Source organism: Saccostrea cucullata, unplaced genomic scaffold (assembly GCF_032062105.1).
Source record: "Saccostrea cucullata isolate Sc308-1 unplaced genomic scaffold, CSIRO_AGI_Scuc_v1 ctg900, whole genome shotgun sequence".
In the NCBI taxonomy this organism is placed as follows: Eukaryota; Metazoa; Mollusca; class Bivalvia; order Ostreida; family Ostreidae; genus Saccostrea; species Saccostrea cuccullata.
This window is the reverse complement of record NW_026940784.1, coordinates 24,857-44,905: the sequence shown is the minus strand read 5'-3', so window position 1 is coordinate 44,905 and position 20,049 is coordinate 24,857. Positions and strand designations below refer to the sequence as shown.

Here is a 20,049-nt window from a genome sequence, read left to right as displayed (position 1 = left end):
TTCACACTCTTGCATTGAATTGACATCACATTCTTTTATGACATAATGTCCTTGTAGTTCAGAAAAGTCACTGCATAGAATGTGTTGTCAGTGATATTTTTCAAGGAGCCTTAACGTACCTACGTAACTTATTTCAATATTTTCAAGGTTATGGCTTTGTGTTGATTTTTATTTTTAGGAATGGATGTAATATTTCAAAAATATTTCTTTATATCATCATCCGCTCACATATGAACGAAAAAGCAAAATCACAGCTGTGGTCATCCCAAGACATTCCAATGTTAGCACTCAGCGTAAGACATTCGTCACTTGTGGTTGTATCCGGCTTACCGGGCGCCCAGTCAGTGAAGGTAATCGGTTTAAATGTTGTTGACCACCTCCATCTGTTCTGCGAGAAGGCATCTGTTCCTCCAATAAACGCTGTACCTTTTTAAATAACACATATTTGTTACAAGGAACGCATGGAATTTTAACGAAATTTCTGAAAAGAATAAGATTTATAAGGTAAATTTAAATGAAGTTAAGAATCTGAAATAGGCAGTTAACCCTGAAGACTTTTCATTAGATTTGGTAGAATAAAATGTCATAAGAGATACTCTTTCCTTCAATTTAGTCATTCTATGAAATTCATTAAAAAAACCTAGTTATTGAAGTCTATTTAAATAAAGTTAAAAACCAGAAATTAGCATTATACTATGAAGATTCGTATTCATTTAAAAATAACGGAACAAAATATCCCTAGACATGCTGTACATGTAAATATCTTTGAATTTCTACCACTCTCACACTAAAGTAAATGAACTCAAATATGGCAAAGCTCACCATAATTATTCTCTACTGCGTAATTTTTCAGAAATGTATTTTCTTCCTTAGTCTCTATTTCTGCCAATTTTGCTCCAAGTTCTTGGCACTCAAGCTGTGGGGTAAAAATATTTTTATAAATATGTAATTGTTTTTGTTCGCAAATACAATTACTACCTGTAATCTAATGGATCGAGAGGTTTACTTACAAGTGACGTGACAATGTGTACGCAAAACTTTGACTACATGGTATACTTGAGGTCGACGTCAATAATATGATTTATTATATAGTCTATTTATAGTCCCTATATAATCTATACAAACGCAAACAGTTCATAACACTACATATTCACCGGATTTTAGGCCGTATTCACCGGAGGGTCAATGCATGTGCAACGGCATTGTGACGACGGTCAAAACATCAAACAACGTTGTAAACAATGGTTGCAACGGCCGCAGCGAGCTACGTATCTGAGCAGGAAAACAAATATTCAAACCTATTTCAAGATTATTTTATAACATTTGGACGTCTTACACATAGCAGACCTCGGAAAGGAAAACACAGAGGTTACAAACAGTAATCTGGAGATTTTTTTTCATTTTCAACAATGGAAGATCGCAAATGAAAATGGTGTCGTCATACAGCCTTCAATGTCTTATCTATTCAAATCCCGACTATATAATAAAACAATTATGGACTCTTTTGGTGTTGAATATGGTTTGTTATTCACCAGAAAAATATCCATATTGACCTCGGCTTCGCCTCGGTCAATATGAATATTTTTCTGGTGAATAACAAACCATATTCAACACCAAAAGAGTCCATAATTGTTTATTAGTTACATGTACACGTCTACGTATGCAAAAATAGTGATAGGATAGTGCAATAAATTCAATGAACAGCATTGTATTTATTATTTTTAATTTAGACAAATCTTGAGAGTTATGGCCCTTGTCATGGACGGCAGGCTTTTCGCGTCGCTCCGAGTATATTGAATTTATTTTGCCTATTTTTCCTATTCTGGAGCGCTGTATGCTAATTAAATTGTGTGATTAGTATTGTGGTTTGTGTGCCGCAACTAAATATATACAACGAACTGTGAGTATCAAATTATAATATTTTGAACATTGAAAATCAAAACTGCAGCAAGTAGTAAATCCAACTGAACACTACTCAGCGCTACTCAGTATGCAGAAGGTACAAAGAAACCTGTCGATACACTTTTCAACAAAATTTTACAAGGGTATAACTCATGAAGATGTACTAGACGGGGTAAAAGAAAAGATTGACATTGATGATATAAAAGCAATTCAGATCACAGAAAAGGAGTGTTTTGTAACTCTAAAAAGTGAACAAACAAAAGAAAAACTATTAATGTCCGGTGTAACGGTAAAAAATCGAACAGTCTCATTGTATGAAGTTGACAAACAAATCACGAATGTGACAATCAAAGATGCCCCTATTGAACTACCAGACACTTTCATAACTACAAATATGATGCAGTATGGTCAGGTAGTAGCAGGCAGCATGAAGCATGACACTGTTAAAAATACGTCTATTGAAAACGGCACACATTACTTGCAAATACTAAACTGTGCACCTACTCTACAAAACAGAACAAAATTTGGAGATCACGAGGTCAGAATCTTTGCGGATAATAATCTCACGCAATGCCCATATTGCGGAAAATCTTATCGACCCTCGTACAAATGCCTATACAAACCCAAAAACAAAACAATTTGCTTTAATTGTAACAAACAAGGCCATTTAGCCACAGACTGTGAAAATGAATCTGTGTGTAGATATTGTAAAGAAGAGGGCCATAGCAAGGAAAACTGCGAGTTACTTTCAGAAGAAATGGTACAAAAGAATGGTAAATATGCCGCAGATATCAATGAAGGCAGAGAGGTTTTAAACGACGATGACCAACGAAGCGAAACTGACAGTACGGAAGCAGACACGCATGACGATCAGATCAACACCGTTATTCTGGGGGCGTCAAACTGCAAGCGCATTCAAAAGCTTCCGCCAAATCTCTTAAACGCTTCGGTCTCTGGGTCATCCTACGAAAATGTGTCACAATTACTAGAATACGCTAAGAAAAAATTAGACGAAACTACACCTGAAAACGTAATCGTTCATTTAGGAACAAATGATGTTACCAGATGTCAAGACGAAATCGGGGATTTAACCGGCAATGTTATGATGGGTCTTAACAAGATTCAAGAAACTTTCCCCGAGGCTCGAATTGCAGTATGCACAATCATACCCAGGAAAGTAAAAAGCGCCGCGATTAAAAAGAATGAACAACACTTGGCATGTTAATAAGTTCCTTGAAAAATTGTGAAAAAAAAATAAGGAAAAAAAAAGAATGTGTATTTTTTCATGGTTGAGTAAATGCAAATACGATATTATTTGTTCACAAGAAACACATGGGACAGATAAAGAAAAACAAAAGTAGGAAAATGAATGGAAAACATTTAAAGGGTCAAATTCTATTTGGAATAATTGGTCTACCGAATCACGGGGTGTGGGGATGTTATTCATGATCAAAAAGCCCGAATTTAAAATCACAATTTTTTTTTTCTGACAGAGAAGGAAGGGACATAACCGTTAGCATAAAAAATATTGACTTAGTAAACCTTAAGTGTATCTACAGACCGAATAACGGAGTTGATAGAAAACAGTATTTTAACTCACTAAAATTTGACAAAACAGCTCATCATAAAATTATATGCGGTGACTTTAATTGCACTCAAAACAAGCAGCTTGATAGGTATCCCGTGCTCTTACGAAAAGATGTTGCGGTATCAGAACTTAATAAATTAATTAAATGATGTGAATTGCAGGATATTTGGCGAGAGATAATGAATTTATAGTTTTGAAATAGGAAAGAAAGTTTAATAGTTGTTTTATTTATCATTATTATAATTTGTCAAGTCCCCTGAATAGCTCAATACCTATTTAATTAATTTATTAAGTTCTGATACCGCAGGATATTTTATATTGGGGGGGGGGACTTTACTAAATATAAAATATTTATATAAAATGTCAAAAAAATTAAACGTTAATAAACAAAAACTACAAAAATTAGAAAAAGAATTAGAAGAGATTAAAAACAATCCTACAACTAATCAAAAGTATCAAAATGACCTTGAGCAAAAAATAAAAGAAATTTATATAGATAAGACAGAAGCGGCAATAATACGATCAAAATGTAGATGGTTTAAAGAAGGAGAAGCTCCTTCGAAATATTTCTTTCAATTAGAAAAAAAAGTAATGGAGAGAAAAAATTGTGGAATAGAGTAAAGACAGAAAATGGCACCTATGAAACTGACATTGATTCAATCATCGAAGAGCAAATTAATTTTTATTACAAATTATTAAATACGGAAGGATGGGATAGTGAAAGTGGGGAATTATTATCAGCGGAAGTACAATGTAAATTAGACGATTATGATGTAACATGCTCGATAGTGATATAAATGATAAAGAAGTATATCAAGCAGTGATGTCATTAAAGCCAAATAAATCTCCTGGTGAAGATGGGATTTTATCAACTTTTTATCAGACGTACTGGGATATAATTAAAAATGAATTTTCAAAAGTTCTAAAGCACATTTTTCATGGGGCCACACAGTGTGACTCACAAACAAAAGGAGTCATTTCATTAATACATAAAGGGAATGAAAGAGAAGATATAAAAATTGGAGACCTTTAACAATGTTTAACAATGATTATAAAATTATTGCTAAAATACTCGCCGAGAGATTAAAAAAGTACTACCAAAATTAATTCATCCAGACAAAAAGGATTTGTTAAGGGTAGAAATATCAGTGACGCAAATAGATTTATTCAAGATATCATTGATTATGCTGATAATGAAGATTTACAAGGGGCAATTATATTTCTAGATCAACAAAAAGCGTTTGATAGAATTGAATGGGGCTGGATAGAAGCAACATTAAAAAGATTTAACTTTGGTAAAAAATATTGCGATTGGATAAAAATGCTACTTATTAAATCAAAAACATGCATTAAAACTAATGGATTTGTATCAAAATACTTTTCAATATCAAGGTCGGCGAGACAAGGTTGCCCTATTGACCATTGCTTTGTGTTCTTCAAATAGAGCCTATGGCCTGCGCAATTAGGCAAAATCTGCAGATAAAGGGCATTTTAATTCCTAATGAAGAACAACACATAGAATATAAAATAAATATGTTCGCAGACGATACTCAAATATTTAATAAGGACGAAGAATCTATAATAAATTCCTTCAATTCCTATTGATACTAATGCAACTTGGTTGGAAAAAAATAGAAAAAATAATGAACAGCTTGCATGTCTGGAAAACTAGGAACCTTACATTCAAAGGGAAAACGTTGATAATAAAAAATTTAATGATTCCAATTATTGGTTATGAAATCGAAATGAGGGGAATACCGGATATATATGCAAAAGAAATAAATGATATTGTCTAGTCTTTTATTCGGGATAATAAATTGAATAAAATTGACAGAAATGTGTGCTGCTTAAGCAAGAATGAAGGAGGGATGAACATGATAAATATCTTTAATTTTATAAAAAGTAAACAAATAAAAGCAATTTATAAAATCAAGCATTCAAAGGTAGAAACATGGAATGCTATTGGTAAATATTGGTTACAGAGTAAAAATATGCATTTCAGTCAGGAATATTTCTTATGCACTTGTTCAGATTTATCTCCAATTTCCTTAAATAACATGTCTAGTTTTTATAAAAAAGCACTCATCGCATTTAGCGAATTTCAGTCAGAGAATCGAGAGGAAATACTTAACTTCTTACTCTTTGGTAATAAACTCATACAATTCCAAGGGAAAAGTCTATATGTGGAATCATTTATTAAAAGTGGTTTATTAAAAATTAAAGACATTTGGAATGATACGGAAAAATTGTTTTGAATATAATGACACAATTTTTAATAGATTATCAGATAAAAGATGTTGGATATTTGAATACAGTAAGATAAAATCAGCCATTCCTAAACTGTTTTATCCAATACTGAACAGAAACAACTCAGTATCTAAAAGCGAAACAAAACTTCCTTATAAATTGAATAATAATTTACTTATAAAAAGAGATAATGATAAAGTGGTAACCTATGAAGATATCAAGTTAAAGAACATAGAAAAAATATTAAACAAGACAATAATTCCAAAATGTCCAGAAAAATGGGGAAATATGTATCAAAATAACATACTGTGGAACTTAGATTGGGACAGTATTTCAAAAATGAAAGTTAAAAATAAAATTCAAGAATTCCAATGGAAATGCGTGCATATTATATTGTATACTGAAGACAAATTATGTAAAATCGGACTATCCAATGGTTTATGCAACTTGTGTAAAAATCATGAAGAAAATCAACAACACCTCTTGTTTCATTGCACAAAAGTGAAAACAACACTCAAATTACTAGTAGGTATAATTGAAAATGTGCTACAACTAAATGGAACTTTACAAATTGACCAACAAACAATAATTATATTAGGATACTTGAAGGAACCGCAAACCCAAAGAACCGTTGTTAACATTTTAATATGTATTTATAAATGGGTCATATGGAAAACAAGAAATAAAACTAAATATGAGAACTTTTAAAAAAATAACTGAATTCAGTATTAAAAAAGCATTCAAAAATGAAATGAAATCGATTTTTTTACTATTACAATCACGTGATTTGACAAATTTCAAAGAGAAAATAAATCATATGTTTCAAAATTCTTTGTGATTCCAATACTAGTTATAGTGTTATTGGCAGTGTCTGCTGCCGTGATCAACTATACATATATTCACATTTTTTAATCCACTATAAGGCACACTAGTTTTTTGCTATGTTATTTTTCATGTAACTGGAAACTTTATGTTTAAGATATGTTCAAGATGAATAAGTTAAAAGATCATCTAATGAATATGTAATGCCAGATTCAAACCATGAATGTGTGGAAAAAAATATTCATGTCTTTGTGAAATTCATTTATTCTGATGTTTTTTTTTTATAATCTAATTTTATTATCACAAAACTCTACATATCGATCATGTTTATAAGCTGTAAAACATAAAAATACCCATATCTGAGGGTGACCTGGCCCTAAATACTAAGTTACAGTGAGATTGATATAGACTTCTTTCTTTTTTTTCCCATACAATCTGCACTGCAACAAGTGTCATGCTTCTGTTGGTGTTTAACGTATACTTTGTTATTATATATTAAAATGGTGCTAATTTGCTTTCAGATATTTATGTATATGTATGAAAATGAAGCGTCAATAATATACAACTATTGCTGTGTTTTGAGGTCAATCAATACAATGATTTAGCCATCTGAGGAGTACAATATTCACCGAGCCCGGAGGGCGAGGTGAATATTGTACTTCGAAGATGGCTAAATCATTGTATTGACCAAAAAAAAAAACAGCAATAATTGTTTTATTATATGATTCACTAATAAAATGATAAAACCCATTACTTGTTTGCATTTAATCAAGTCCTATCCAAATACAATTAAGAGAGAAGCAGAATTAAAATGTTAATCAACCTTACAGGTCGTTTTTTTTTCATCAGTTTTAGTTAACATGAAAAAAAAAATTATGTCAGGCTTTTTTCTAGGATAGATTTTCAAAGGAAGGAGTATTATCAGGGAAAACTGACTGCCAAAAAGTAAAAATTGTTGTTCAGTAAAAGTGTTGGAGGAGTGTCCCTGCATCTCCTCTTACCACCCTCACCCGAAAATATATATTCGCTTATGTTTTCTTCACATGAAAAAAAAGTTATAGTAGTTTAAATAGCTTTCCAAATCAATTTGTATCAATTTGGAATATCCCGATCTATTCTTAGATCAATGTAGAGGAAATAAATTCTTGTATTGACCTGGAACGTCACGTGCAGGTCAATACAACATAATATTTTTCTAACATAGTTGGATCTCAGCCAATCAGACAGATGAAAATTATTCAATCATATAATAATATATAATATTATATCGATCCGGGGAGCTCCTGGCACCCCTGGTGAGGTATTACCAGAGGGCTTCTGCGGAAGTTTTGCCTCACTGTTATATTTATACTTATTCTAGTCATATAAGTCATAAACAATGAAAATCATTATACACAAGTATTTATTGTCATCTCGCTGCAGTTAAGCGCTTAAAATATTTTGTTACCTAGTATATCTACATGATAAGTTTTTAATTCTGCATCACTTTGAAAATGGAAGCTGTCATAAAATACTGAATTGACAAAAAAAAAATAATAAAACAAACGACCACAGTTTGCACTTAGTGGAGGAGGGGGATCCCAACAGAAACATTTTGAAAACGATAAAATGTAAGGGCTCAATTATTATAACGTCTACAAAGGAGGCATGGAATATTTTAATTTAACAATATATTGTTAACACCAAAATACAAGTCAGACACTCTTTAAAAAAAAAAAAAAAAAAAAAAAAAATGCGAGTTGGTCAAAATCTTCAAAAGTGCTAGTACAAAAGTTGAAAAATAATAGTTAATGAAGCATAATCTTAACAAGCACCTGACGTTATTCATGCATGTTTTACCTATACATTATTAAGCTAAGATTTCTATCTTTTTGTTTTGTGTCTTTCCAGGGATGTTATTTTATAGAAAAGGAGTATTCCACTTAAGTATAGTAGCTTGGTCCCTTTTTTCACCCTTATTTTACAGAGTATACCTGAGGATACGGAATTATTTTTATTTTCATGCTCTATAACATAGTATTTCTAATTGAAATGTTGTGCAATCATTATCAATAAGTTTGAATATCAAGAATTACAAGCCATTTTCCAACACCTACCGCTCATACAAATTCCGGAACATTTTCTTTCGAACAGAGTACGGTTTCTTTATTACATGAAAATGGGCGGAGACATTTAAATCAGGTACTATATAAAGAAAGACATTGTGAGCTGTAGCGTGAGATAAGATAAATATAATAACATTGATGTTTGTTTTTGTTTTTTTTTATTTTGCATATTATTCAGATTCTTTTTAACTTGGAGTGGGTGGGGGTCTTCTTTTCGTTCTTCAGGTATTTTTAGTCGGAGTTTTGAAAATCCCCTAATCATGTTTTAAATTTTTATAATCTATCATTGTGAATTCAACTATCAAAGCATTTTTACCACTTAATTAATTTTTTTCTTATATATTTTATCATTCAAAATTGCAAACGAGCGAACATTAATTTACGGCAAATACACACAGTAATACGCTCCTTTCGTTTGTAAAGCGGGGGGGGGGGGGGTGAGGTGAGAAAAAATGAACAAGAATAGATAAATATACAAAAGTTGATAAAAAAGAGGAACCCAGTTTCCAAACTCAAAAAAAAAATGATTATGTAGGAGCGGGAGTCAAACTTTTACTTATTTTGTTTAGAAAATAATTAACACTAATGTGTATTTATTCATATCGTAACAGCGTAAAGGCGTATCACATTTTTTTAGGGAGGAACAAGGTGTCGTCCCTCCCCCTGATACTTACCTTTCTGACATGTTATGAATTTCTGAATTTCGCACTAAATGCTGTAATGAATATTCTGATTTACCTATCTTTAATTGATCAATACATGACGTGTAAAAATACATAATTATACACTTCAAATACAGTTGTTGGAATAAAGAAACATTATTATTATTATATATTTCACACGGATTCTTTCTGTCTCATAATAAAGTTCCCAAGATTGGGAGATAAAATCCAAACTCAATAATCATCTTCTTTGTTGCATTCTGTTAACACATTCAAATAATTTTTCCGAGTTTATTTATAGCCCAATATGTGAATAGAGTGTGAAGTTTCTTTGGATATTCAAGTGGTTACTTAGTATAGTGTACATGTATTTGTTTAGATTAAATGTGAAGAAATTGTAAGTTCTTTTGAACTGTTTGCGTGTTTTTTTTTCGCAAGAAATTGTTTAAATGTGTATTTATATAATACTACTATATTGATTCGTGTACTCTTCGCAATGACAATGCTTGAGAAAATTGCGATTACATGCATAAGAATTAAAACATGTCCCGGAAAATCATCAAAGTCCACGGTATAACATAAATGATATTTATCGAAGTATAGTGAGAACTTTGTTTTAAATTTAAAAAAATGAAAATGGTTGATTGTAGTTTTCAAATGCAAGCTACATGTGTTGCTTCAGAAAGTAAACACGCTTTCAAGAGGTATTCACCTGTGACGATACGGATTCACTTGACATATTATCTATTCTTAGTAGGTCATCAAGAAGTTAATCCTATGTAAATGTACTCACCGAACAGATTCAAAATCATGATACTTTTTAGTAGAAAACGTAGAGCGCGAGGTTGTTCAACAAAGATATTTTCACACAACCTTTATAAATATAATATACACATTATATTTCGATCTCGACTTTGAACAAACTTGCGCTCGATGTCTACGAAAGCTGTGAAGTGGGTACCTGTCACAAATTTCTTTTGATATTCATGAAAATCAAAGGACCCTACCTTCACAACACAGCCTCGCGTGTCGTCTATTACAATTATTTGATATTTTTGAACCCTGACGCATATACTACAGACATAAGAGAATAATATAATGTAATTTTTAAGGTTTATAATGAAAGTTTAAAAATTAACGAGTATCCGGGGACCACAGATGATGGCTTATTGAGACTTGTTCTTTTCTATTTGAAAAAAAAAGTAATAAAGAACACAGAGGTGTTAAAAGAGATTTTAATAAAAAAAAAAAAGAAGAAGAAAACGGTGAAATTTTACTGATATGCTGCTAACACTTGGAGTTCAAAGTCAATATTTCTCGCATTTTTTTTTTTTTTAAAACGTGTTAGATATAAAATAGAGTAGGTCGTAATACATTTTGTTCAACATTTTTATATTCACACAGAATTGTCAATTACGCAGTTAAGGTAAGGTGCGTAATGGAAATACCGATTTTGTAATTAAAAATGTATTCATTATCGGGATGGCGATTATTTTCAGCACATTATTTATATTTGATGATTGTAGATTGGTTAATAACATCATATTGTGGACGATTAGATTTTTTATTTAGACTTGTCACGTGATGCGGCAGTCACGAGATTTTAGCATATTTAATTGCGGTATTGATGTTACCTATAAATAACACTAGTGCAAGGGCATAACCAAGTTAAAATCCCGAGTATAATTTATAAATATTTTCAACACGCATTGTATCTTCACAAAAGTGTTGCGATCTTATCTAAATTCTGCAATTTCATTGTTAAAATTGTATTTGTATGATAGAAAGCTGATTTTTTTGCTGGTCCAGGGCATGAAATATTAATATAATAAAATCATTTCATCAGGATCGCAGCACTTTTTAGATACATTATTACATGTACAGTGTACGTTTAAAGTTAAATTGTAAGAGCTTACTATGATCCGTTGAGTGGATGCCCTTGCACTAGATCGATTTACTAGGACCCCCACGTTACCTTTCAATGTGTTTGCATACAAGTATACTGCACTGTCAATAAATACGTAATATACGGAAAATAAAACTCCAAAAGAAGACATTGAATCCAAGTTAATAGCCTATAGAATATTGGTTAATAATATTTTGTTAAGTCATAGAATAAATTTTTCGTTGAGAAAATATTGCTCTATCTGCCTCTCACTGCATACAAACTACGTACGTTTTACAAAAAAAAGTCATATTGGAAAGTGGATTACGATCAGTGACTTGTTTATAAATTGTTATGTGGGATTTAACGAACGACAAAACAGCATGCTATAGATAGTTTTCGATCGACCTAAATTCAGCAAAAGTTACCTCCCGTTGGTCGTCATATTGGAGGTCGACTCGACGAGTTTCCTTCTTTGTCTTACCAAGTTTAAGATAATATAGTAGAAATACTTGGTGGAAAATCTTTATTAATTTTTTAAATAAAGGAGGCTTCCAAAAATTTATATACTTCAGAAAAATAATGATTTCTACTTCAAAATCGGAAATATAAAAATTTAAAATTGGTTGATTAATGAAGCAATATGAGTATTTGGACCTCCAGTATGGCGGCTAACGGGAGGTAACTTTTGCTAAATTAAGGTCTATCGAAAACTATATAGTATCGAAAACTATATATAGTACGTTTTGACGTAGTTTGATGATTTCTTGCAGGTTAAATAGAAATTCACCTCGTTTTGTTGTATTTTAAAGAATTGTTGTATGAAGCATATTTTGTCAAATATTATTTGTTGATATTTGGAAAACAGTACATATTTTGTATGATGTCATTCAATTTTTGGCAAGATTGCCAGTACAAAATAGGTTCCGTCCCCTTTTTGATACCTTAACTGTGCTGCGTAGTTTTTTTTTTTTTTAGGTGGGACCTATGTTCAAAAAAGATTTTGGGTTAAATTTATGAAACGTGAACATTTTGTTTCTTGCAACCTACCTATACATTTAAGGCAATAAAAAGTACTCAACAGCGTTTGCAACAATATTGTGAAATCCTACATGTAAAAATGGATTATTTCAAGGCAACTCTTCAATTCTACAAATAATGCGCCATATAAGATCTTAAATGTAAAATTCAATCATAAATCGACACGTATTTTAAACAATTTGAATTGTATCTTGGACATTAAGACATTTGTTATAATTCATCTTGCATGAAAATTTTAAATGGAGCGCAAATGAGAAATATGTAGATTTAATTAATTTTCAACAATTTTTATTTAGCAATTATTTTATTTATTTTTATTTATTTTTTTTTTAATTGTCTGATTTAAAATGAAATTGTCTTATGGTTTATATGTTTAAAAAGAGTCGCAATGGAGAAAAAAATGCCCATACTAAATTGGTGATAAACGGTACCTGTGCGTCCAGCCACTTCTTTCTATCTTTGATATGCAAATATTGGGATTTACCGAACATTTTCCAAGGAGAAACACCTATCAAAGAAATTTAAATAATTCATACATGTTTCTTATGTAGGTTTTTTCAGTCAATGATACATTATATTTTTCAATACACTCGTACACAAGTACATACCGAACAAATACTTAAAAATGTGTTTTGTATCCTGAAATGTAGCGGAAGATGATAGAACATTAAATTTATAACAAAAAAATCCAAAAAGTTACGTGACGGTTGTTTTTCAAGAATTTATTCTTCATGAATTTTAATGTTAAACCTATGTTCATCCTCTACAAAGCTCTGGAACCTATAAAACACTATATCAAACATAGTTACATGTAATTTATTAGCGTTTAATTCGCTCTTTTCTCTTTTTATTGAGAAGTCCTTATAAAAAATTCTTGAAAACGACTTTGTTTGCACGTTATCCAAAGGCTGGAGTAAAAAGTAATTAAAACATTTGGATTGTTTAATCAATTTAAATAAGTTACAAGAATTTGAAACTTAAGAAAGAATATAAAACAATTCAACCCCACCTGATGTAGAAAAATGCACGTATCCAGAAAAGGGCAAAAGGTCACTTTGTTGTACCGGTCCAGTACACACACACTTCTTAATGGCGGAATTGTAGAAAAAGGAGATAGAATCAGCCCGCTTCCTGCACATAGCGCTACAACTCGACAGACTTGGAATGTTTGTTAATTCCAAAAGAATATTGGTAGTTGTTATCTGATTGTCATTGTAAAAAACATGTACATACTCGGTTGATTGTTGAAAGGAATTGATGAAGTTGAGAAATGTAAGGATGATACACGGCACATAAAGAGGGGCATACATCGCACTTGACGATCCTTCAAGGAGTGAACATTATCAAAATTCTAACCACTCTTTATTGTGATGCAAATGTAGTCAAAATCAATAACTAAACGTTGTTTTTTTTTTCATAATCAAAGATTATCTTGAACTGTGCATTATATTTTAAAATGATGAAACCTTATCTTCTTGATACAAGGGTTGTCCTAAAAGTTCGTGGACAAATGCTTTATTCTCTTAATAAAGCTCGCAATGGCAAATATGTAAGATGAAATCTTATCGTACATACCATAATCTAGTAAATATACAAAGAACTGGAAAGGATCTTGTTGCGAGCAACGAGAGGTCTTCCGTCCGATTCTGGAAAAAAATCGTGAAATCGAGCTAAAAAATTGAGGAAAAAGATTGGTCACAAGGGGGATTGAACCCGGGTCGCCAGCGTAAAAATCCGACGCGTTTTCCAAGCGCACTATCCATTATGCTTTTGGGACCCATGCTATAACTGTACTTTCATATGCTTCTGCAACAGTACTTCTTTTTAAGAATTATGAATGGCGAGTCACAATTCATAATTTCGCGCTGAACACCACGAGTAAATCTTCGCGCCTTCTCTTTGGAGTGTTCTATTAAATTGGCGTGATAGGTTCAATGAACTAGAAAAAAAAAGTTGTTATAGCTTAAATTTCGAAGTTTAGAAAGTATATTTAACACAATGTACAATTTACATATCTTATATAGGAAAGTAGCTTAAAAAGCAGTAAAACGGTTATACGTTTTTAACTTTTGTTAAATTCCCTATTTATCCCCAAGCTGACTATCCTGATTAGTAACCCTTTTTATGAAATGGTTAGAATGTTTCACCGACAAACATGTCTCACTTTAGTCTTCGACGGGAAAGAAATCCGATACTATTTATGTTTAATTACATGCACCAGATCTTTTAGAAAAAAAAAATATTTATACACGCCATTAAACGATCTTTGAAAGAATGCTCTTTTTTAATTTTTTTTTTTTTGCTTTTTCTATTTGTGCAATATGACATAAAATGTTGTACACTTTGACATTTTGAGATGCTCTCCTCTAAATCTAGACGACTGCGTTTTGTGTTTCTTAAATGTATTTTGTATAGTAAATATATCAGAACAAAAATTGCAGTAAAAATAAGAAGTTAACATATTTGATGGATTTGCACTATTTGGCTTACAGAGATAGCACATACATGTACGGGCGCGAACAGATAAATGCAATTAAAGATGCGAACCAATAGGAGTTGAACTTTAACCCGGACGGTTCCAAGAAATGAATCATTGGAATGCAGTTTTTCTTGTTTATGAAAAGATGTATTTGGTTAGGAGGAAGGAGCGACCAATAACATTTAAGTGACCAGGGGTCAGTTGTTCGAATAAATAAAATACACCAAGTGAAATTAAAAGAATTTGCAAGAGACAGAAAGTAATTTTTAAAACGCATAAGTAAACTAAGAGTGTTGGAGGACAGAGTGATGATAGTTAAAAATTCAAGGTTGAAGTTAAAGTAATTATTGGAAATTTTGAAGGCGATCCAAATATGGAGATGAAAAACGGAGTAAGGGTTGAGGTATAAAACGAGCGGACGACGGACATACGCCAGACAAGAGCTGGATTGTGTCTGTCTCTGCTTCATTTTATACAAGTAAGATTATTTGGTAGACTTGCGCGATTTTGTAAAATTATTAAGTCTTCAGATGATTTATTTTATTTTCAGGTTTGAATAGTTTATATTGTAACACAGTAATCTTTATTATAATATTTAGTATTGTGTGTAAAATTATTTATTGTAATTATAAAATAAACGGATTGTGTCTGTCTCTGCTTCATTTTATACAGGTTGGGAACTAGAGCCTGTGAGCCGCTCTGGTCAGGAAAGGTCCTCAGGGTAAAAAGGAATTGCCTTTCGCAAAGAATGATCTAATAAAATTCAAAAGCTGAATTGAGTTATTCCGACCCAGCTCAAGGATTATAAGAGTTATTCCACTTGGGATGTCCTCTCACTGAAATAAACAAGATCCCGGGTGTAAATGAACAAACTTATGATCGGCCCAATGTCATTCGGGACTCTGCCTCCTCAAACTTCGATGGTTGAGGGGTGATAAACAGTCATCATAGGCTAGAGTCCGGAATGAGGTTGACCCGGTTATAATATTGAGGGGCGGTAAACAGTCATCATAGGCTGGAGTCCGGAATGAGGTTGACCCGGTTATAATATTGAGGGGTGATAAACAGTCATCATAGGCTAGAGTCCGGAATGAGGTTAACCCTGTTATAATATTGAGGGGTGATAAACAGTCATCATAGGCTGGAGTCCGGAATGAGGTTGACCCAGTTATAATAGATATGATGTACAATAAAAATCTAATCATCACATATTTTAAATTGAGCAAAATGTGGTTTGTAGTATTTATAATTTGCGTTGAAGTGCTGAAAATTTGCACTCTCCAACGTATTCCTATAGGCAATGTACCTGTATTTTTAGACTCTCCCTTAACATATCTTGATAATATTTTAACTGAAGTCAATGTAAATTGCATATGTTATAATATTAAATCTAATCTAAATATAATCAAGATAAATATGGGAACTTGAAAAAGCAACTTCAATCTTCTAATACTGTCAGTTTGTGTCATTGTATTGACTATATAAATTTCTTTCATAAAAATATCGACTAATAAATTGCAGACTTTAAGGGATTTAAAAAGTGTTAAACATTATTCGCAAATAAAAATACTATAGGCTCATTGAACTTATTTTGGTGAATATTGGCGCAAATTGGCTGTACAAGTGCACGAACTTGCGAGTGCATTTGTACAGCCAAGGAATGACAATATTCACCAATATAAGTTCAATTACTCCTTTATTATATAGTTTAAACATTTCCTCATGACTTATAATAATCATTCCAACTAAAAAACACTCAAAATAAACGATATCTTACCACGAAAAATAGTGCAATATTTGAAAAAATAGTGAAGTGTGCTAGCCTTCTAAACGGTTACATTTTACTTTGAAAAATGTTCGGATGAATATATGAATCAATATTAAGGACAGATGATGCAAACAAACTTTTTAAAAAAACTTTTAAAATAATTGAGTCGTGTTTTAATGAGTAAAACGAATGGGTTTTACCGCGTAGTTTTTAATTTTTTATTCAAATTATCACAGAAATGGGATTTGAACTCAAAAATATTTATATAGATTAATAAGGATGGTTTAAGAGAGACAGAACTTTGAACATCTTAGAAGGTTTACAATCTCGTTATAATCTAGATTGTAGAAATGAAGAAAACATCATTTTCAACGAAATTACGCCAAGAAAATATATATCAGTCCAGGCATCCGTTTTTTGTTTGTATAATTTTTTCTTAAACGGATTGCAAAAAACATTTAATTCTATCTTTTGATTTCTGTATTAAACAGTTAAATAATCTCTACGAAAAATATCCCGAACATTCTCCCAATAAGACAGGATATGCTAACTTTGCTGCATTCGTAATACATGTATATTGTAACTGAAATTTTAAAGTAAAACAAAGACCATATAAAACAATGACCATTAAAGTCTGTGTCGTATTCAAAATGACTTACATAGAAGATCAGCGCTCTAGAAATGTAGAAAGCAAACATAATCTCTCCTTCATGTTTATGACCAGCTAAGTGGTTTTTTCATACAACACGTGCAATATCTAACAAAAAATACTTTAGTAAACTATAGTTAACTATAGTTTACTATACGCAGCACAGTTTAGGTTACAAATGGAGATATTGGTGATTTTTTAAGATAAAAAATACATACTTTATTCGATGGGCGATTCTTTTTAGGACTTCTCTGATATAAAAAAAAATGTAACGTCGTTTAAATCTATATGTTGGGGACATTTATTTTTTATTAAGACTTGTCACGTGATGTCGAGGTCACATGATTTTAGCAATTATACTTGCAGTTTAGAGGTCATCTATAAATTCCAATATTGCAAGGGCATAACCAATTTAAAAATCTTCGTTTAATTTATAATAATTTTCAACACTATGTATACTTTGTGAAAAGTGCTGCGAACCTATATAGATTCCCTTTTTTTAATTGCTGAAATTTTATTTTGTTGGACGGCAGATTTAATATTTTGCTGGTCAACTACTTGATTTACAAGATTTCATGAGGTTCGCAGCACTTTTCAAATATCTTAATGCTTCTTGAGTTAATGTGTAGAAACTTGACAGTATTCATTCAGGGTATGCTCTTGCAATCAATCGATTTATTAGGGTCCTCTCATTACTATTTTAATGAATCTGGAAAAAAACACACGACAGTTTCATTTGTCTGGAGAATGTACGGATAGTTAATGAATAAAATACTTACATAGACATCGCATCCAAGTTAACAGCTTTTTCATACCCGCACTTTCTAAAGAAAGTTCGGGTATATTGTTGTTACTCATGTCCCTCCGTCCGTCCGTGTGTCACACTTTTCTTCCCTTAACTCCTCCTTCATTTTACATAGTAGCCTAGTCATCTTTTGGAAGATGGTTGATGGTGTCGTATATGTGCAGTAAGGTTTTGGACCACCAACCATCACCCAAAAGATGATTAGGCTACTGTGTAAAATGTAGGAGGAGTTCAGGGAAGACGGGGCGTTTTGCTTAAAAAACGACATTTTTTTTTTACCCCCATTTGACCCCCCAGGGCAAAATTAAAATTCCAAAAACTCATGTTTGTGATGCTCCGTATTTCATCTTTTACGCTTTTTAGCGAAAGTTGAAGTTTCTAAAATGTAAGTCGAACTCCAAGGTCAAAGGGTCAAAATTATTGGTATCAAAAGGAAAGTCTTGCCTCAAGAAATATACTTGTGAAATAAGACAGAAGTCCCTAGTACTTCCTGTTTAAAAGTTATTCCCAAGTTTTAAGTTTTTTTTAAAGTGGATCAAACTCTAGGGTCAAGGTCAAAAATTTTTATACCTGTTGAAATTTCACAATGAAGACACATTTAAAGCATGAAAGCCCTAGCACCAAGTTGAAAGTTTGGTATTTTTCTTGTAAATATGGGTCAAACTCCAAGATCTAGAGAATAAGAGGTAAACATTGGTGGTATCAAATTAAAGGTCACAAGGAATTTTAATACCTATGAAATGTGGAAGCCATGTGTATAGCCCAACTTAGAAGGAACAGGCATAATAAAAACACATATTTGATATTAGAGTCAACTGGGAAAAATTCTACTTCTTTGGAATCACAAGATCATTTATTATTTCAGGTATAGGGAGTGACTAGGGATATAATCCCTCCTCTGGAATTTGCAAAGTTATTTAAATATGACTTTACACTGAAGCAAATTAATATGACTATGCATATCCCCCCCCCCCCAAAAAAAAATTACCCCACATCATTTTTTTTTTTGTTTATTTGTTTTTCATTTGCTTCTCATGATATCCTGGGCTGAATTTTTTGGCTTCAGGTGTGACCTCCCCCCTCCAGAAAAAAGCATTTAGTATCTGTGCCTGTATACTGAATGTCATGTCGACAACGGGAGTGAAGAAGTGAAGAAATTTTAAGCATCTTAACTTGCCTAGATAGCCGAGCGGTCTAACGCGCTGTTTCTGTACTGCTAGGAGATAAATTCCGTAGGTCGAGAGTTCAACTCCGGGCTGGGGCGGAAGTGAGTATCCTTATGAAAGTAAATTTCTCTGTGCTTTCTATATTGATATTTCTTCACTTAGGGTAGTTATATTAGTTTAAGAGTTGTTATACAGTACCCGCATCGGTATTCTTTACAAATCTATAGTGTCCTATCGTGCGTGTATCCTATCGTATCGTGCGTGTATCCTATCATATCGTGTTTTCCGTTTATCGTGTTTTGCGTTTTCTATCGTGTTTTCCGTTTATCGTGTTTTCCGTTTATCGTGTTTTGCGTTTATCGTGTAGATCGTTTATCAGGTTCTATCGTGTATCGTGTTTTGCGTTTATCGTGTATATTCGAAAACCCTCGCTTTTTATCTTTACTACAGGAAGAAAATACCAAGGTATTCCGAGTTTCTTTTTCGTTTTCTTAACTAAAATAAGATTATTTTAACCAAGAAAGAAAAAAGAAAGTTTTATCCCTCAGTTTTTCATCATTAAAAGAAATATTAAAGCGTGGAAGGAAAAGGATAAATATATTAACAGTATAATTAATAAATTAAATAATTAATGATAAATTAAATTAAGAAAATAATCATAATCTAACTAAGAATCAAAATTAATTTTTGAAAATGAAATAATCGATTTCCTTCTTTTTTTTAATTCATCGAATTATATGATTTTTTTGTCAAAATTAAATATTAATAAGATTTTCTTGAATTAGTCACTAGAAGATGAGTTTCGGAAAGTCACGGTGTATACGTACACCCCCTCCTCCCCCCCCCCCCCCCGAAAATTTATAATAATAATTAGCAGGGGATTGATATGTTTCTTTTTTTAAAATGCAATACCGTATAATCCCTATCTAC

General features: G+C 31.9%; 1 protein-coding gene across 1 annotated transcript; it reads right to left on the bottom strand.

The window, feature by feature from the left end:
* Positions 1 to 208: 208 nt before the first annotated feature.
* Positions 209 to 13,562, bottom strand: LOC134256320 (perlucin-like). The gene is made up of 3 exons (XM_062738975.1): positions 13,317 to 13,562; positions 823 to 916; positions 209 to 426 (listed from the first exon to the last, which is right to left on the bottom strand). Exons 1-3 carry the CDS (start codon positions 13,560 to 13,562, stop codon positions 209 to 211), a joined length of 558 nt encoding a protein of 185 aa, XP_062594959.1.
* Between the last annotated feature and the right edge of the window lie 6,487 nt (positions 13,563 to 20,049).

What these genes read in the sequence shown, in the direction of transcription:
- LOC134256320 (XM_062738975.1), bottom strand. Translation starts at nt 13,562, where the DNA reads ATGTATGCCCCTCTTTATGTGCCGTGTATCATCCTTACATTTCTCAAC. An exon ending in AGTGTGTGTGTACTGGACCG is followed by an intron (nt 917 to 13,316) that starts GTACAACAAAGT and finishes TTTACCCCACAG; the next exon opens with CTTGAGTGCCAAGAACTTGG. An exon ending in CGCAGTAGAGAATAATTATG is followed by an intron (nt 427 to 822) that starts GTGAGCTTTGCC and finishes TTATTTAAAAAG; the next exon opens with GTACAGCGTTTATTGGAGGA.